Source organism: Suncus etruscus, chromosome 6 (assembly GCF_024139225.1).
Source record: "Suncus etruscus isolate mSunEtr1 chromosome 6, mSunEtr1.pri.cur, whole genome shotgun sequence".
In the NCBI taxonomy this organism is placed as follows: Eukaryota; Metazoa; Chordata; class Mammalia; order Eulipotyphla; family Soricidae; genus Suncus; species Suncus etruscus.
Window position 1 is genome coordinate 74,718,864 of NC_064853.1, and position 18,488 is coordinate 74,737,351.

The following is an 18,488-nucleotide window of genomic DNA, read 5'->3' on the forward strand; positions in this document are numbered from 1 at the left end:
ACAGAGATCCCCCGGCGTCCCATATGGTCCCCCCAAGCCAGGGGCGATTTCTGAGCACATAGCCAGGAGTAACCCCTGAGCGTCAAACGGGTGTGGCCCAAAAACCAAAAAAAAAAAAAAAAAAAAAAAGAAAATCCTGCTCTAGTGGAAAAGAAGGAAGCAAGAAGAAGAGAAGAAACAGTAACCACAAAAGAAGGAACAGAAGTGAATAAAGGTCTAAGATGGGAATTGACTAAAATGATTTTTATTGATGTCGGTGTTGTTTTTGTCTTTGGTTCTCCCAAGTATGCTCATGGAGCTCAAGGCCAGTCCCAGTGATGCCCCAGCAACATTTCTGGAGGAGAGTTCAATGCTTAGCCAGCCGAGTAACTAAGTGCTGCTTGGACATGACCATTGTTGGGGATCACCAGGGCTATATCTAGTGCTGCTGATTAGAACATGTAATGCTACAGTTCAAACTCAAGCTCCCATTTAGACAAGCTATGTACCTTTCTTTTACCCTTGAAACATTCCCCTGGTTTTAGTCTTGTAAGTTTGAAGGTACTAGCCAAAGATAAGGAGTCCTGGATTGTTAGGGAGAAGTAAAACAGGGAGTGCTGAGTGGCAGGGAAAGAGATCAGGAGGGAAGCAAACGTCGAAGTCATGTACTTTGTATAAATTGACAGACTCTTGCAAAATGGGAGGGTATTGAAAGACCTAAGCAATCTATCCATCTACCTTAAAAACCATCTAGCTGACAAGTGAAATAGATCTTCTTAAAACATTGGGTATCAATGACTTAGGTTATTGTAGTGATCCTGGAGAAAGATAATATTGCTAGTGCTAGGGAGAAAGGTGTGTACATAGGGGGAGCCAGTGATACAGAAGACAGAGGTTGGTAATCCAGTACAGAACAGCTGATCCACAGGGAAGATTTCCTCAGAAACATCTATTATTTTTATTGGAGGGAAGAACCAACCAAAATAGGAGACAGCTTTCTATTAAGTAAAATAAAGGTTCTGAAGAGGAAGAAGTATTGGTTTGTAGTAAGATGGTCATAGAATTTTCCTCAAGAGAAGGCAAGTTTTGAACTTGACTTTCAAGAGGTTTTATAATTCAAGCAATAAGCTTACTCATTTTATATTGAGCTTTTCATGTTTTCTATATTACTCATCTATAATTTGCTAGTATTCTACATTAAGCTAAATGTACATTTTTTGTTTTGCTTTATTTGTGTTTATGAAAAAATGATCAGAAATACTTAATATGATGTTCACTTTCCTTCGTGTAACTTTCCTTTTCTTTCCTTCCCAATTTCAGGAACAAACTCTTGCCCTTAGGAAAGAAGGAATTGGAGTTGTCTTGGATTCAGAGCTCCCTCATTTGATTGGGATTGATGATGACCTTCTGAGTACTGGAATCATTTTATATCACTTGAAGGTAGAAACTGCTTAAATTCACTAGCCTAATTTTGCTTGATTTTCTCCTATAACACATCTACTTATAACAAATACTAAAAAGGCTTGTTATAATACTTTTTGTCCATTAATATTGGTATCACTTTAAAGAGTTTACAATAAGTCCTGGTGCCCTGTGGGACTTTTCAACAATACATTGGGATTTTGTGATATTACAGGTTATTGTGTTACATGGTTCCAATGCTAAATGTATTTCTCTTCCTTTTGATTTCTGTTTTGTAGAATTAGTGAGAGGAGGCAAGGAACAAAAATGGCAGAGGGGCTGGAGATATAGTGCATTCAGTAGGGTACTCTCCTTGCACGTGAACAACTTTGTTTCCATCACTGGAACTTAATGTGATGCCAGAGCACAACTGCTCAACAAGAAAAGAAAAATAATTGCCAGAGACAGAGGCAAAATTCCAAGTAACTGGTACTAGAACTTGTCACTTTTGTCCATTGAATAGTTTGCCAGTCTGCTATGGTCTTTACAGTGTTTCACCACTCACATATCATTGGTTCTGGTCAGAAACAAGCTATTCATGTCAAGAGAGCAAGCTATGTTTGCTCCTGTAACCTTGACTTCATTATCCTCTCTCTAATACATTATGTCAAGTGAGAATGATACTGCATTTATGCTTTGTGGATTTCCATAAATTGCATCTTCATACAGTTTAAACTTGTGGCCACTGCAGGAAAAACTTGCCAGAAAGGATGAGGACCATCACAGATATTACTGTCATGGGCAGTCTATAGATGCCAGGCACAGTAGGAGCCTAACCATTGCCTTGGAAGTAAACCCCTATAATATCTGTCATTTCTGAGACAGTTACTGTTGTTATAAAGGCACTGTCAACTCTGACTTCATTGAGCTCAGTTATACCTCTTCAGGAGATTCTCCAGTTCACTGGTCACCAGATTGTTTGTTCCTAAATGAAAATATGGAGATACTTCATTCCTCTGGTTCTCATTTTTTTCTGACTTTTCTTCTCAGGAAGGTCAAACATATGTTGGCAGAGAAGATGCTTCAATGGAACAAGATATTGGTAAGAATTTTTATAAATGACTGATGATTTGTTAAAGTCATATTTGATGAAACAGTTCCTGACTGAGATGAAGTATTTAATTTATTTTAATATTTTCAACTATTAAGAAACAAAGATGGGGCCAGGCGGTGGCGCTAGAGGTAAGGTGCTTGACTTGCCTGCGCTAGCCTTGGACGGACCGCGGTTCGATCCCCCGGCGTCCCATATGGTCCCCCAAGCCAGGAGGGACTTCTGAGCGCATAGCCTGGAGTAACCCCTGAGCCTCACTGGGTGTGGCCCAAAAACCAAAAAAAAAAAAAAAAAAAAAGAAACAAAGATAGTCAAAGTTAAATTTGACCAAATAAAATGGTCAATAATATGAAAACCACCATTGGCCTGTGCAGTTCCTATTGGCCTTACAATTCCTTTTCTTGCCAACAAGATTGTGTTGGCCACATGCAATACATGTGCACCATTCGTTGTGATCTCGTCATTCCTTGAAGACACCACTTTCAAAAAGCTGGGACTTTGGGATTAAGTGGTAGAGCATTTACCTTATATGTGTGAGTTCCTAGCTTTTGATTCCTTCCCCCAAAAAATAATAAAAAGGAAGAAATATTTTAACTTCAGAATCTCATAATTTGGAACTGGAAAAATGGCTTATAGGGATATAGTACATAATGTTCATGCAGGAACCCCAGATTTGATCTCCAGGAACCCCAAATATCTCTCTGAGAATAAATAGCCTCTGAGCAGAGCTATAGTTGTGCCCCCTCTATCACTTTCAAATAAATACAGATCAGTATATAAGTTTTCTATAACTTTGAAATCAAGTGAATTAAACTTAAAATTAATTTAAGTAATAAATTAGAACTGTGAATCCTTTTCCTCTCCCCTACATTCATTCTATATCTTAAAACATCTTTTAAAAGTACATATATTGGGCCCAGAGAGATAGCACAGCGGTGTTTGCCTTGCAAGAAGCTGATCCAGGACCAAAGGTGGTTGTTTCGAATCCCGGTGTCCCATATGGTTCCCCGTGCCTGCCAGGAGCTATTTCTGAGCAGACAGCCAGGAGTAAACCCTGAGCACCGCCAGGTGTGGCCCAAAAACCAAAAAAAAAAAAAAAAAAAAAGTACATATATTTAAAGCACCTCTACTTTTATCATCAATTGACAGTGAATGTTAGAATATACCAGCAGGCATACGGGAGAATATAATGCTATGTAATACGAGCATGCAGACATTTCCTATGCAACAATGACTTTCTAATGTCAAATACACATGTGCACACACGCATGTACACACACACACACACACACACACACACACACACACACACACGGAAAGCAAGTATCCCTAGATTTTTCTCATTAGGTACATAGACTATTAAAGACTTCCAGTCTCTGAGCAGAGTGAGGTCTGGCCAGGTAGTCCTAGTGGTGGTGATGGTGGTGTGGTTTGTGTGTGAGCAGCATGGAGATTAGCCAAGGAAGAATTATTATCTTCTCAGTTATTAGAATTGCTGGTGATGAATTTACTGCCTTGCCAAGTATGAGCTATTAATCAAACCCAACCTAGCATATTCTGACACGGGTTGACTGTATTTTGCGTATCTGTGGGACTGCAAAATCATTCCCAGGAGCCCTTAGGGTCAATTGTTATTGAATCGAAGGAGACATCAAGCCTCTTATTATAATCATTGCATTATACTTCTGATATTTGGGTTTGTTATAAGTTATGATGACTGGTAAGAACAATTTTTTTCCCTAACAGAATACAGCAGTTCAAATTAGTTTGAGTATATAAACTGGTTGGTCCTATAATCTCTTAGAAGACCAAGAACTGTGCTGATGTGTTGAATTATGTAGGCACTCATATTCATGCTGGTGATTTAAGAAATAAGAATAACTATTGGTTGCCATATGTGATTAGTCTCCTCATCAGCGAAGTCTGTGAAGACCAGCTTTTCTCAAACTCGCACAGTTGGTGGCTGTGGACAGACATGTACAGCTTTTGGAGACTTTTTTGTGTCTCTCAAGATATGTACCTAGTATGGATCACCATTGCTTTCTGCTTAGTAATTGCAGTCTCTAAGTTCCTAACTTATGAAGTCCTTTATTCCTTCCTATTTTTATTGTGATCTTTATTGTGAATAATTGGTGGAGGAAAGCATTTCAGCATCAGAGTAACTCAGTGGTTTTCATTGATGGGTAGTGACTCAACTATTTATTTTTTCCTCCGAAGATGAAATAAATTAACATGATGCAACTCATTTCCTGACTCAGGCATTGTCTGTACCTATTGAGTTACATTCAAGGGATATTTTCCATTCTAGCAGTTGATACTGTGAAGTCAAAATCTAGTTTTTTCACTAAATATATATGTTCATTTCACAGCAGCAGAATTATGAAAAATGGGAATGTAGTGAAGATGGGAAGGTTAAAAGAGTTTGGGTATCACTGCACTAGATGCTTAAGAAAACATCTTTGTTCTTTACATTTAGTTCTCCATGGTCTCGACTTGGAAAGTGAGCACTGTATCTTTGAGAATGTTGGGGGAACAGTGACTCTAATACCCTTGAGTGGATCTCAGTGCTCTGTGAATGGTGTTCAGATCATGGATGCCACGCACCTAAATCAAGGTACCTAGTTTTTAATTCATGTATGCTGTTGCTATAAAACCAGCAGTGGTACTACATGTCCATATATTACAATTAATTTACAGGTAGGTGTAAAAATAGTGAAATCTGCCTCATTATGCTGATTTTAAATTTTGTTTTGTTTAAATTTTGCTGAAGGACTTCTGTATAATGTCTTTTTGAATTAACATGAATATATATGTATATACAGTCATCTTAAAAGTTATTGTGGCTAGTGAAATATGATCAAGGATTTTTTAGGCTAAGATTTACTCTTTAAATTCAATCCATACACAGTGCTTAACATTTTTATTACCTTCTTTATTTATTATTCTTCTTTATTATTTATTCAGTTGTATAATATGTAATATGCACATAATTAGAATAATATGCTATCTAACATGAAATTTTCTCTTCCAATTATTTCAGTATTTTTAGAAATTCGTAAGAATAATGCTAGCAACCAATATGAGAAGTGGATGCTGATAAATTCTTACTGTCTGATTCTGAGACTCTTTTTAGTTTTAGCCTATTTGTCTCAAAAAATTAGTCTACTATTAGTTTTGTCTGGTATTGTGTCTTTTGTTTACCTATTGCATTCTCTCTAGTCTTTTAGTACAGAATAGTTTCTTAGTCTTTCCTTAATTTTTAGAAATTTGGCTGATTGAAAATTCAGTTTAAATATATTCTAGAATGTCCTCAAGTATCTAGGAATTAGATAATTTTGCATGATTAGACTAATAGGTAGCCTATGGACAGGAAGAGTAGAGAAAAATATGCAGTGCTTTTCTCATGCTTGTCATACAATCTCTACTTGTTCCATTTCGGATGATGCTCACACAGATCACTTGATTAAGATTGGACTCAACAAGGTTCACTGTGATATTTTTTCTTTCTCCATTTTTTATTACTTTTTATTATACATTGATTGGGAAGGTGATTTGATTATGTAAATACTTATTTTTTGTTTTAATCAACTTACTTTATGAATAATTTTACATTTATAAATCAGTTATAAAGAGAACTAGTTCTACCGAAAAAAATATTTCCTATCCATGGGACTATTACAAAAGTCTTACACCTTGTTACTTTGGCATAATACTTATTCTTATATTTTGTATTTGTACTTATCTTATTTATATTTTTCCATGTGGGGCACCTAAGCAGTTTTGAGGAGTCATCAGAGCCATAATCAATGGTATTCAAGGAATCACAAGACTATCTTAACTTGGGGTCAGGAGAATAGGTAGTGCCAGGAATCAGTTCCACTCTTCAAGTGCCCTAATTTCTTGTGATCTGTCTTCCTGGCTCCAATAATTTCTCATTTTTAGGCTTCCATTTGCTGGTTTTAGAATACATTGATTTTTTTGATGTGTGATGTAATTATTATTTTGATGAATACCAGTTTTTTCTTCTGCATTTATTTGTTCACTTGTACAATAAGAAAAAATTTTTATTAAAGAACTTTTAAATTTTATTTTAAAACATAAGTTAATAGTATCACAAAACTTGCTGTTTGGTAAGTTTTAGTTTGTTGTATCATTATTTCTTTAGAGGCCCAAATTGGCCCATATTTTGGCATTAGGAGTACATTTAGTCAAATTTATTTATTTTCTTTCTTTTTAAAATTTTCCCCAACATCTGTGAGTATTTTCTATTTTGTGACACAAAAAGATATGCTACACTCCTCTTATACTTATCTGGTCGATCTGTAATCAACCAGTTCTACAAAGAGTTTTGGTCCCTTTTAGTAGAGAATGGGAATTAGAAATCAAGATGTGGGCATGAAGGTATGATCATTGCTGTCACAGTGCCTCTTTTTCTGGCCCTGCAGAGTTAGGGAAAGATATGTGTGTACAGCATTTCTAAATGAATTTATTTTGGTAGAATTGTTTTTACTGCCAGTCAGAATTTCACATCAAGTGTCATTGTTCCTTTTTGCATAGACACATTAAAACGGGGAAATCTTAGGTATAAAAAGAAGTTCTCATCTAAGGAATAGGGACTCATAAATTTTATATGGCAAGGGGAGCCTTTCACCCTGAATATTAATATTTGTCATAGTGACTTGACTTAGGCTTCATTTGATCAGATATTGGCCATTCATTCCTGAACCTTAGATGCCTTATTTAGAACTGGCATGGTTTTCTGCACCAGCAGCAGGAATCAAACTTATACAGGGGAAGGCCCTAATGCTGCCCTGACACAGACTTGCTCCAGGTGCCACCTGGATACCCTGATGACTTGGAAACAGCAACAATTTAATTTCAGGGCAGGTTTCCATGCCTAGACACCTAATGATGAGATGAAACCAGAAGACACTTTGTGACACCTTGACTTCGACATAGGATTTGTGCAAAAAAACAAGATCTCTAATTATAGGAGCCTGACTATGACAATTGTGATTGAGGAGAACTTTTCCTGGGATGATGAAGAAAGACCTTGGGGTTAGACAACTTAGTATGCCTGGAGCTTGTAATTGATCTTATGGCAGGATGCTTCATGGGGTAGGAACACCCTATTTTTTAATTTTCCTCAAATTTTGCTGTGCCCATGCCAAAAAAAAAAACCTGCCACCCCCCCCCCTTTTTTTCTTTTAGATAGGTACTCCCACATTTTTTAATAGAACTTTGGGACACTATTTCCTCTCTTTTACCTCATATTTCTGTATTTTTCTATAAAATTAAGAAGAAAAAAAATAAATGATGGGGGCCAGGGGTCAAGTGGTCACAGATGCATTGGTGGAGGAAAAAAAAAGGACAGAACTAAATATTCAAGTCAAAGTCAGCAACAATAGAATCAAGAGACCCAAACTATAATCTAAACTGAAAATGGACCTGTTATATTGAGAGGCCAGGGGGCAAAGGGTGGTCGTTTAGGATGTACTTTGGGAACGTTGGTGGATGGTAGTTGACACTGGTGTTGGGAATGGTGCTGATTCCCTGTCTAACTGAAATCCCATATATGAAGGACTTCGTAAATCAAAATTGTTTCTTTATAAAAAAAAGTTCACATCAATGCCTTTAGTTATAGCCCAGTGCCTTAAGTTAATCCAATTTTCTGTCTCATAGCTTCTTTTTTTAATGTCTTTCTTTTGTATTGATTATTTTTTTTATTGTTATGGGGGTTATATATGGAAGTACTCCAGGGACTCAAATCTTGAGCCTCCCATACATCATGTTCTTTACTACTTGAACCATATTTCCTGACTTCCATACTGCTTACTTTTCTGATAGTATAAAATATTGCTTCCATTATATATTATATTTTTTTCTCCTCCCTCCTTATGAGCCATCAGCATGGATAACATTACATGCTGAACCATCAACCACACTTGTCTCTTAGTGTAGGAACCTTCTTCACCCCATGCTTAGCCCTTCCTACTGGCTTTTGAACTTACATATACACAGAAGTAATAAAATAATATGTTGGCTTAAGCTGAAGTCAGTTGTAGGGACTTCTCTCAGGAATAAAAGATTTATTGGATGAGATGGTCATACTTTTATAGTAGGTGCAGAGTCCAGTATTAATGTAAAGAGGTCAAGTGGTCACAGGTGCATTGGTGGAGAAAAAAAAGGATAGAACTAAATATTCAAGTCAAAGTCAGCAACAATAGAATGTTAGAATGAATGTACTTTCTACAACACTATTTTACAAGAGTCTTATACTGATTTTCAATGTCATGTAACCACTTGAGAAGAAGAGATTTCTCTATAGCCTGCTAGAACTATAAAGTGTTCCCCACACACCCCCGTTTAATTGCAAACTCTCTATGTCTTTATAACCTCCTTTAATCATTTACTTATATTTATTTTTTCTAAGTACTTCAGTATTTGTATTTAAATATAGCTTTGTCATTTTTAAAACCTTATAATGTGCTTTAGTTTATTTTTCATTGTAATCTTTTTTGATAAATTTAAAATCTGCCAAGGAGTTAGTTAAATGTTTTATTTCATTTCTTGTTATTTTTCCTAATGATTTTTATTATATTTTAAAGAACTTTGAACTATTTGTTCACTCTCTCTGGGTACATTAGTGAAATATAAATGTAGATTTAATTTTAATTTTTTACTCTCTGATATTTCATTTAGCTTATATCTATGTTTTTATTTTTACTTTATCTTTTGGTTTTTGGGCCCACCATTGATGCGCAGGGGTTACTTCTGGCTATGCACTGAGAAATTGCTCCTGGCTTGGGGGACCATATTCGACACCGGGGTCAAATCTAGGTCCGTCCTGGGTCAGCCACATGCAAGGCAAATGCCCTACTCCTGCACTATTGCTCTGGCCCCTATATCTATGTTTTTATACCCCCAAAATGAAAAAGCATATAGCTCCGTGTACTTTTTAGTTTTTAGTTTTTGTTCATATGCTGAATTTCTCCTTCTATATATCAGTATTACATGGCTATAAATCTTCTCATAATATAATATGCTATAATATAATACCTTTTACATGGCTTTTTATTTCTAAATAGTCCCACTACTAATGTCCCACTTGCTTTTGGTACCTTTATTTTTGTTTTTGAAGGGGAGGAGTATCCTACCTATTCTTGGCCAATAGGGATAAGAGTTCTATATAAAAGCTCAAGGATGTGGTGACTTTTGCCTTGCTCTACTGGAATTAACTTGGCTACCTAGAGATGCTTCAGATGCCTCTAGAACCACATCTGCCAGTGCTTTGGACCTCTAGGGTCACACTCTATGATGCTTAGGAACCAGCAAATCAAATTGGGCTCCACTGCATGCCAATCTGTACCCTTAACCATGTACTATATGTCTGGTCCTGATTATTGCCTGTGTTTAAATAAAATCTTATGCTAAACTATTCTTTCAAAAGTTAGATTCACATTTTATTAGATTTGTTCACATTCAAAAAATCATATTTCCATCTGGAACATTTATCTATTCAACATGCCTCATTTGAAATTTGAATCCATTGCAGTAAAATTTGAAAGTTTTCAATAGATATTTTTGCTAAGCCTTGTTGATTCATATACACAAAGTTCTAAATATGGCTGTATATGTTAACTATTCCCCACACAGAGAAGAAAAAGTTTTTGGTACTATAATACTCTCTTCTGATAACAGTATTGCATTTTTCTCTAGCACAAAGAGCCTGCAAAGATACCATTTTGAAGGCATACAAAGTGAGACTTAAAAGATTCAGTGAATAGTCAAGGACTTCTGGATTCAGTATATTGTTCTTTCAGATAAAATGCAGCCTGGTGGCTTATGAAGCTACACACAGGAAGTTAGAAGAAAATGAGTTAACACTCATATTAATTTGTCATATTCTTTAGTATATCTATGCTTGAATCACAAATAGCCCACAAATGTCAAGTTTGTTTACTGGATCTCTTCACTATTGCCTGGCAATTAGACTATTGTTTCTTTTAAATATCCCTACTCTAGCCAAGCCACATTCTCTTGGAGCTTAACATTACCACAGCTCTGTATGCTGGATGCCCTGGTACTTAGTAGATTGCAGTCACAACAGCTCCTGCCATGTTTTTGGGCTAAATAGTCTCATATGAACATGCCTGCAGCTCATTATTAGTTTCTATGAGAATATCAAATCTGAGTTCCAAATAGTCTATTGATAAAGGACCTTTTCAATCATGCTTACTTTTTTTTTTTTTTTTGGCTTTCGGGCCATCCCCGGTGACGCTCAGGGTTTACTCCTGGCCTAAGAACTCAGAAATCACTCCTGGTTTTGGGGTCCATGTGGGATGCTGGGGGTTCAAACCGTAGTCTGACCTAGGTCAGACACATGCAAGGCAAGCACCCTAACCCTGCACCACTGCTCTGGCCCCTCAATCATGTTTAATGTGAGGTTTTCAATCATGTTTAATGAGGACTGAATCAGCCTTAATATTTAATCTTGGAACTACTTTTCTACATGGAACTCAAATATTCTTCGCTTAGCAAACTTGAAGAAATTGTTTCATATGTCATTCTGTCAGCTTACTAGAGCTACAATTCTGTCATTGATTCTCTTGTGGATGGAGGTGTGGTCAATAAAAAAATAAATGCATTTTTAGTATTTCTTTTTTCTTACCCTTCTTTCAGTGAAGTAAAATAGTTTTATTTGGAGAATATTAGAAAGGGGAGAGAGACAGATAGAAAAGGAGTCCCCATGTTGGAATACCAGTGATTCCAAAATGCATTTTACCTTTTCTTTTAAAAGACTATAAACATTTAAAGAGGACCTACTGCCAATTATTTTCAGGATCTTCTATGAAATCAGTTAAACAGAAAAGCTGTCAGTTTCTATAAGCCAAACATCATCTTGATACCAAAAGCGGATAGAGAGAGTGCAGAAAAGGAAAACTATAGGCCGATATCTTTGGTAAACAAAGATGTGAAGATTCTCAAAAAACTATTAGCAAATTAATTCCAACAATACATCCCCAAAATTATATTATGATCAAGTGAGATTCATCCTGAGGGGTATCAAGGATGCTAATTATATATATTGTCAGCCAATATAATACACCATATTAATATAAGGGAAAATAATGATCACATGATCATACCAATAGATGCAGAGGAAACATTTGACAAGATACAGCACCCATTCGTGGTAAAACTCAGTAAAATTGGAAATGAATTACAGCCATTTACCACAAGCTCACCACAAATATTATATTCAGTAGTGAAAAATTGAGAGGCTTCCAACTAAGATCAGGCACATGCAAGGATGACCACTCTTATCACTATTAAGTATGGTTTTGGATGTCTTTGCCATAAGTTAGACAGTTAGACAAGAAAAATGTATTAAGGTCTTACAGATAGAAAAATAATTCGGGGCCGGAGAGATAGCATGGAGGTAAGGCATTTGCCTTTCATGCAGGAGGTCATCGGTTCGAATCCCGGCGCCCCATATGGTCCCCTGTGCCTGCCAGGAGCAACTTCTGAGCCTGGAGCCAGGAATAACCCCTGAGCACTGCCGGGTGTGACCCAAAAAAAACAAAACAAAAAAAAAAGAAAAATAATTCAAGTTCTCTCTCTCTTTGCAGATGACATGATAACTAACTATACTTTGAAAGCCCTAAAGACTACCAAAAACTACAATGAAACAATAAACTTCTGTAGTAAAGTGGTAGTCTACACAATCATGTAGCACATGGCTTTTCTATATACAAATAATGACATAGATGAAAGAGAAATTTAAAAACAAGTGATGGTATGAAATTTTTTCTGGTAAAGTACTACTAGTGCTACTACTGTCTTGGAATTTATTTTTATAAAGTCTCTAAAGCAAAAATATAAATTTTATTTAACATAAAATAAAATTGATAATATTTTGAATCTCAACCCTATCTGAGATGAGTGGTAAACAAATAGTATTTTTCTGGTCTGTGAGATGTCTTTTTATTCTGGTCATCATTTCATTATGCAAAGTCTTCTTAGTTTGATACAGTTTTACCTTTTAATGAAATGTTCATCTTTTTATCTTTGCTTCTTTTTGCTTTTCAATTTTTTTTTATTTTTTAATTTTTTGGTTTTTGGGCCACACCTGGCAGTGCTCAGGGGTTACTCCTGGCTGTCTGCTCAGAAATAGCTCCTGGCAGGCACGGGGGACCATATGGGACACCAGGATTCAAACCAACCACCTTAGGTCCTGGATCGGCTGCTTGCAAGGCAAACGCCGCTGTGCTATATCTCCGGGCCCTTGCTTTTCAATTTTGAATTGATTTTGAATCACTGAAGATTTTTCTGTCTTCAAGTTTCTATCTTTTTTAAAATATCATTTATAAATTAAATTCTTATATTAAGGTCTTAAATCCACTTTGAATTGACTTTTGTGGGTGGTATTAGAAAGGGGTCTGAGTTTATTGTTGTTTATTTTTAATTGAGACCATTATGAATTACAAGTCTTTCATAGCTATATTTTCGGCATATTGTGATAGTAAATTAGGGCCACTGCCACCACCATTGTTGACCTCCCTCCACCAAAGTTCCCAGCGTGCATCCCCTACCTCTACATTTAGCCCCCTGCCCTACCACTGTAACAAGTTCATTTTAAGTTTAGATTGTTATAGTTTGGGTCTCTTGATTCTATTGTCATTGACTTTGGCTTGGGTATTTGATTTTGACCCTTTTTTACCTTCACCAATGTACCTTAAACCTCTTGGCCCTGGGCCTGCCATCCACTTTTTTTTTTCTTTTCTCAACTTGTAGAAAGAAAGATATAGAATATGAGGTAAAACAAAGTAATTCTTGTCCCAGTGTACTATGAAAAAAGGTGGGAGCTCCCATCTAGAAAATACACATAAAATTTTAAAAGTGGGGGATGGCAAGTTTCCTTTTTGTTTGTTTGTTTGCCTAGGTGTAACAAATGTTGAGGAAATTGTAAAGGAAAAATCCTTGGCCTAAAAAAGTCAAGTTGTCTTTACCCAGGAAGCATAAGACTGACTAGAGGCTCTGGCTTACTAATTGTCCAACCCCAAGATCTTTCTTCATGGGCTCAGGAAACATTCTACTGGATTGTGGTTGTCATAATCAGGCTTTTATAATTAGAGAGCTTAGTCTTTACACATATCTTATATTGAAGCCAGGGTGTCATGTAACATCTTCTGATTTCCTCTCATCATTAGGTGGTAAGGCAGGAAAATCTGCCCTTAGAACAAGTTGTTGCTGTTCATGGTCATAAAGGTGTCATATGGACCTACCTTTAAGCAAATTGGTGCCAGGGCAGCATTTGAGCCTCTGCAGGAGAAGTTTGATTCCTGGTGCTGATACAGAAAATCGTGCTGATTCCAAGGATGGGATCCAAGGTTCAGGGTTGGACCTTCGATGTCTGGTCAACTGAGACTTAAGTTGAGTCACTATGTCAAATGGTCAGGGTGAAAGGTGCCCTGCACTATAAAATTTATGAATTCCTATCCCTATTCCTATCCCTATCTTCCTATATATAGGATTTCCCCATTTTAATGTGCCTATGCAAATAGGAACAATGCCACATGATTTTACTGGTGCATATGGGGCTAAAAATAACAAGCTAAACAATCTCTATAACCTGGTTCTAACCTGAATTTAGACCTCCAAGGAGAATTATCTACTAGAATTTCCTACTAAGCAGACCCAAAAGAAACAGGGAAAGCTACCTCTATGTATGAAAATATACATAAAGAATTACAACTATTAAGGAAATATATCAACAAATATATACACCCTTTAAGCCTTTTGAGATTGTCTGGAGGGAGGGTGTGTAAAATTGAAAGCATAGTTTCTTTTTTTTGGGGGGGGGGGCACACCTGATTGTGCTCCCATTACTCCTGGCTCTGTGCTCAGAAATTGCCCCTGACAGGATCAGGGAACCATATGGGATGTCGGGAATTGAACTGGAGTCTGCCTGGGGTTGGTCGTGTGCTAGGCAAAGGCCTTAGAGTTGTGCTATCACTCTGGCCCCCAAAGCACAGTTAAACTCCATTCCGTGGTCTTGATCTTGTGGAGTCTATGGAATGGTTAAAAGAAATTAGGGTTCAGGTCATGTCTTCAAGCTGTGGGTCTCTCTGAAGCCAAATTCGGTAGCAAGCAGCAGTCCACAGTGAGGGGAGGTAGGAGAAAAGGTATCTGCATAGATGAGTTAACAGGAACATGGCTGCAGCTTCTTCCCAGGCCAAGACAAGGCAGATTGGGAGTCTGTCCTTTCACTTTGGGAGCTGTCTGGCAGCTAGCTGGGGCTGGAGGAAGGTTTCAGTTCCTGAGGAGTTAAATTGAGTTTATTGTTTTGGACATGACTAACCAGTTTTCCAACATCCTTTGAAGAGGCTTTTCTGCCTTGCCTCATATTTTTTTTCCTTTGTAAAAGATTAACCGTTCCTGTATCTGAAAAGCTATCCATAGACTTTCAGTTTTATTGTTCTGAGAGTCTGTTTTTTCTTTTCTAGTATCACGATGTTTTGATTGCTATAGCCCTTACTATACCTAAAGATGGGATACAGAAGTTTCCCATCTTTTTTTCTAAGAATGTTTGGGGTACTTGGGGGTTGAGGGAATGGAAAATTATGATCCATATAATTTTCAACTGAATTTTATTGATCTCTTTAGAAAATGTCAAGGGTATAATTTTTAGTATGGTGGTAGACTTTCTTAATACTCTTGCTTTAAGCCTGAAAAGTCCCATCAAGTGAAAAGCATTTATAGTCCTTAAGCATTGAGGACTTCTTTCACAACCTTTCTTGTTTTTTAGAGTTATTACAATGAGAACGGGAGCATGTGTCTTAGCTATAAAATGATAATGGCTATAAAATACATTATAGAACTATATTGTTAGGAATATTCAAAGACCTTAAAGTATTAAAGGCCCTGGAGAAAAATGAAGGTTTTTGTATTAGGTGGGACTACAGTGGATTTTCAGATGTATCTGTAGGATTACCACTCCACCCCACCCCACCCCACCCCTGCCAAACACATAGCTTTTGGGCCATGCCTGGCAGTTTTCTCCCTTCTGGCATTGTAATCCCACTAATGTTTGGAGGGATCATACCATTAGGAATTGAACTACCTTGCATGCACTCTTGTTCTCAGGGAATTTCTCCAGCTCTTCAAAGGTTTCTTTCCTAAGGAAAAAAAAGACTAAAACAAACAAAAAGCATATGAGTTTTACTAAGCCATAATAAAAAGTGAGAAATAGTATTGAACACTGCAATATATTAATATTTCAAAATTTTCTTGCCTTACTCATGAAACAGCTTTTTTTTGGAGGGAGGGCTTGAAAAGGGAGAGGGCAAAGGTCAGTGTTTTGGGGGTCTTTAGGTCCCTTTATGATTCTCAGTCCACTAGCTGGTATTTCCATTCTAGGATTCAATATTGTATTGCTGCTTTGGCCCTTTGATACTGGTGATCAACCCAGGTCAGGGGTGTTCAAGTTGTGGTCTATTTTCTGTGCTCTTTCTGTGATCTGATGAAATACTTTTTCAAGTTAAATTTTTCAGAATAGACAATACAAATGGATATTATTAACTCAAATCACAATGATTTAATCATTGTAGCTCAACGTTTAACTAGGTTTTGGGTTTACCCTGTACTACCAACATCTTCCTGTCTTTTCACTACTAGTTAGTTTCTAGTTATGAGTATTTGCCATTTACTTTTACTATTAAATCATTAATTATTTTAAAATGTGTTAGCTTTGTTAAAAAGTGTTGTAATAATCACTACTTCCTTATCTAAACACTTGACATTGTGCATTATCAGGTAATAGATTTGTCTATATTTAACCGATTATCACATTGCAAGGGGATTTTTTTTTAACCTGTCGTGGTTAAGTGCCTTTCTTCAGAGTGCATAATCAGTGGTTCCCTGCTTTCAGTTAAGGAATATTTTCAGCTGGAAACATCACTAAAAAATTTGCTAGAATTGTATGAATTAATATAATTATGTATATGCATACATACATATATTGCATGTTGTGTAAAATTTGATAAGAAAACTTCTCATTTTTTTAAAATTGGTTCCAGAAATATAACACTGCATCTAATCATGCTCAGTTTGCTTTTCCTTACTAGTTTTCCTCCTCCTTCTGATTCTATAGAGGATTACATTGAGTGGTTCAAGTATGATTTCATATAAAGAAACAGTTGTTAGAAAAGAAAGCATAAACTTAATCATGGACATTTAGAACCACAGAGTGGCACTTAGTGTAAATAGAAATGGACACGAGATGAAGGTGGTCTTTATAGCAAACTTGTGTTCAAGGTAGACAGCACAGGACTGTGAGTAGATGCCTGATAAAAAGTTTTAAATTCTCTCATCTGCATGAATTTAAAAACATCTGACCAATCCTGGAACTTCTTTGTCTACTGAGAGAAAATGGTTCCCTCAGCTCCAGGAATTTTATATGACCCGCTCAACTCTTTATGTCTAATTAGGTTTTAAGATGTTTATTCCAAAGATGCACCATAGTACATGGTTCCACTAAGATGACAGAGTTCCTCATGACATAACATTATACTGCATCTTAGTTTAAATGCTTTGAGCCTTAACTGTTTGAGATTTGCTGAACTGCTTGAAGCCATAGTGTTTTATCCTTCTACAGATGGGAAATTTTCAGGTTATTGTTCTGCACTGTGTTCCTTTTTCATTTAATTCTTGAGTGCAGAGTACTTTCATATTGTCCCATAGATCTTTGAGGTTATCTTTCCTGTTTTCATTCTTTTAATAAACTTGTTTTTCTCACGTAATTTCAATTTATTGAAACTTACTTAAAGAAATTAAGGGCCAAATTTGTTACTGGACACCAGAAATTTTTCTGGAAAGGTAGTTGACAATATTGGAAATGTTTTCTTCCACAGAATGAGAGGGTGGAATTCTTTATCTGAAGTTTTATAAGAAGTGGACCTCAATGATCACCCTAAGAGAGATTATATTGATCACTAAACAGTTTACAGTCTACCCTTTCTCTCAATATCTCTTCCTTGCTTCCTTGCTTCCTTCCTTCTTCCTTTCTTCCTCCCTTCCTTCCTTCCTCCTTTCCTTCCTTCCTCCTTTCCTTCCTTCCTTCCTTCCTTCCTTCCTTCCTTCCTTCCTTCCTTCCTTCCTTCCTCCCTTCTTTCCTCCCTTCCTTCCTTCCTCCCTTCCTTCCTTTCTCCCTTCCTTCCTTCCTCCCTTCCTCCCTCCCTTCCTTCCTTCCTTCCTTCCTTCCTCCCTCCCTCCCTCCCTCCCTCCCTCCCTCCTTCCTTCCTTCCTTCCTTCTGACTTTCCTTCCTTCCCTTCCTCCCTCCCTCACTCCCTTCCTCCCTTCCTCCCTCCCTTCTTCCTCCCTTCTTCCCTTCTTCCTCCTTCCTTCCTTCCTTCCTTCCTTCCTTCCTTCCTCCCTCCCTCCCTTCCTCCCTTCCTTCCTCCCTCCCTCCCTCCCTCCCTTCCTCCCTTCCTTCCTTCCTTCCTTCCTCCCTCCCTCCCTTCCTCCCTTCCTTCCTCCCTCCCTCCCTCCCTCCCTTCCTCCCTTCCTTCCTCCCTTCCTTCCTCCCTCCCTCCCTCCCTCCCTTCCTCCCTCCCTTCCTTCCTCCCTCCCTCCCTCCCTTCCTCCCTCCCTTCTCCTCCTTCCCTCTCTCCCTTCATTCCTTCCTCCCTCCCTCCTGTCCTCCCTCCCTCCCTCCCTCCCTCCCTTCCTTCCTACCTCCCTTCCTTCCTCCCTCCCTCCCTCCCTTCCTCCCTCCCTCCCTCCCTTCCTTCCTTCCTTCCTTCCTTCCTTCCTTCCTTCCTTCCTTCCTCCCCTCTGCTCCCATCTTCCTGCTTCTTCTCCTTCCTCCCCTCTCCTCCCATCTTCCTTCTTCTTCTTCTTTTATTCCCTTCTTCTTTCTTCCTCCTCTGTCCTTCTTCCTTCTCCCCTCTCCATAAAAAAATCTACTTTTTGTGGTTATAGGAGTGAGATTTG

General features: G+C 37.5%; 1 protein-coding gene across 1 annotated transcript in view; it reads left to right on the forward strand.

The window, feature by feature from the left end:
* Positions 1–18,488, forward strand: part of KIF16B (kinesin family member 16B) — a 291,493-nt gene that overhangs the window by 127,863 nt on the left and 145,142 nt on the right. Inside the window, exons 13-15 of the mRNA XM_049774326.1 lie at positions 1,300–1,419; positions 2,431–2,482; positions 4,968–5,105. Coding sequence (XP_049630283.1) covers positions 1,300–1,419; positions 2,431–2,482; positions 4,968–5,105 — 310 coding nt within the window. The remainder of the gene's footprint in view (positions 1–1,299; positions 1,420–2,430; positions 2,483–4,967; positions 5,106–18,488) is intronic.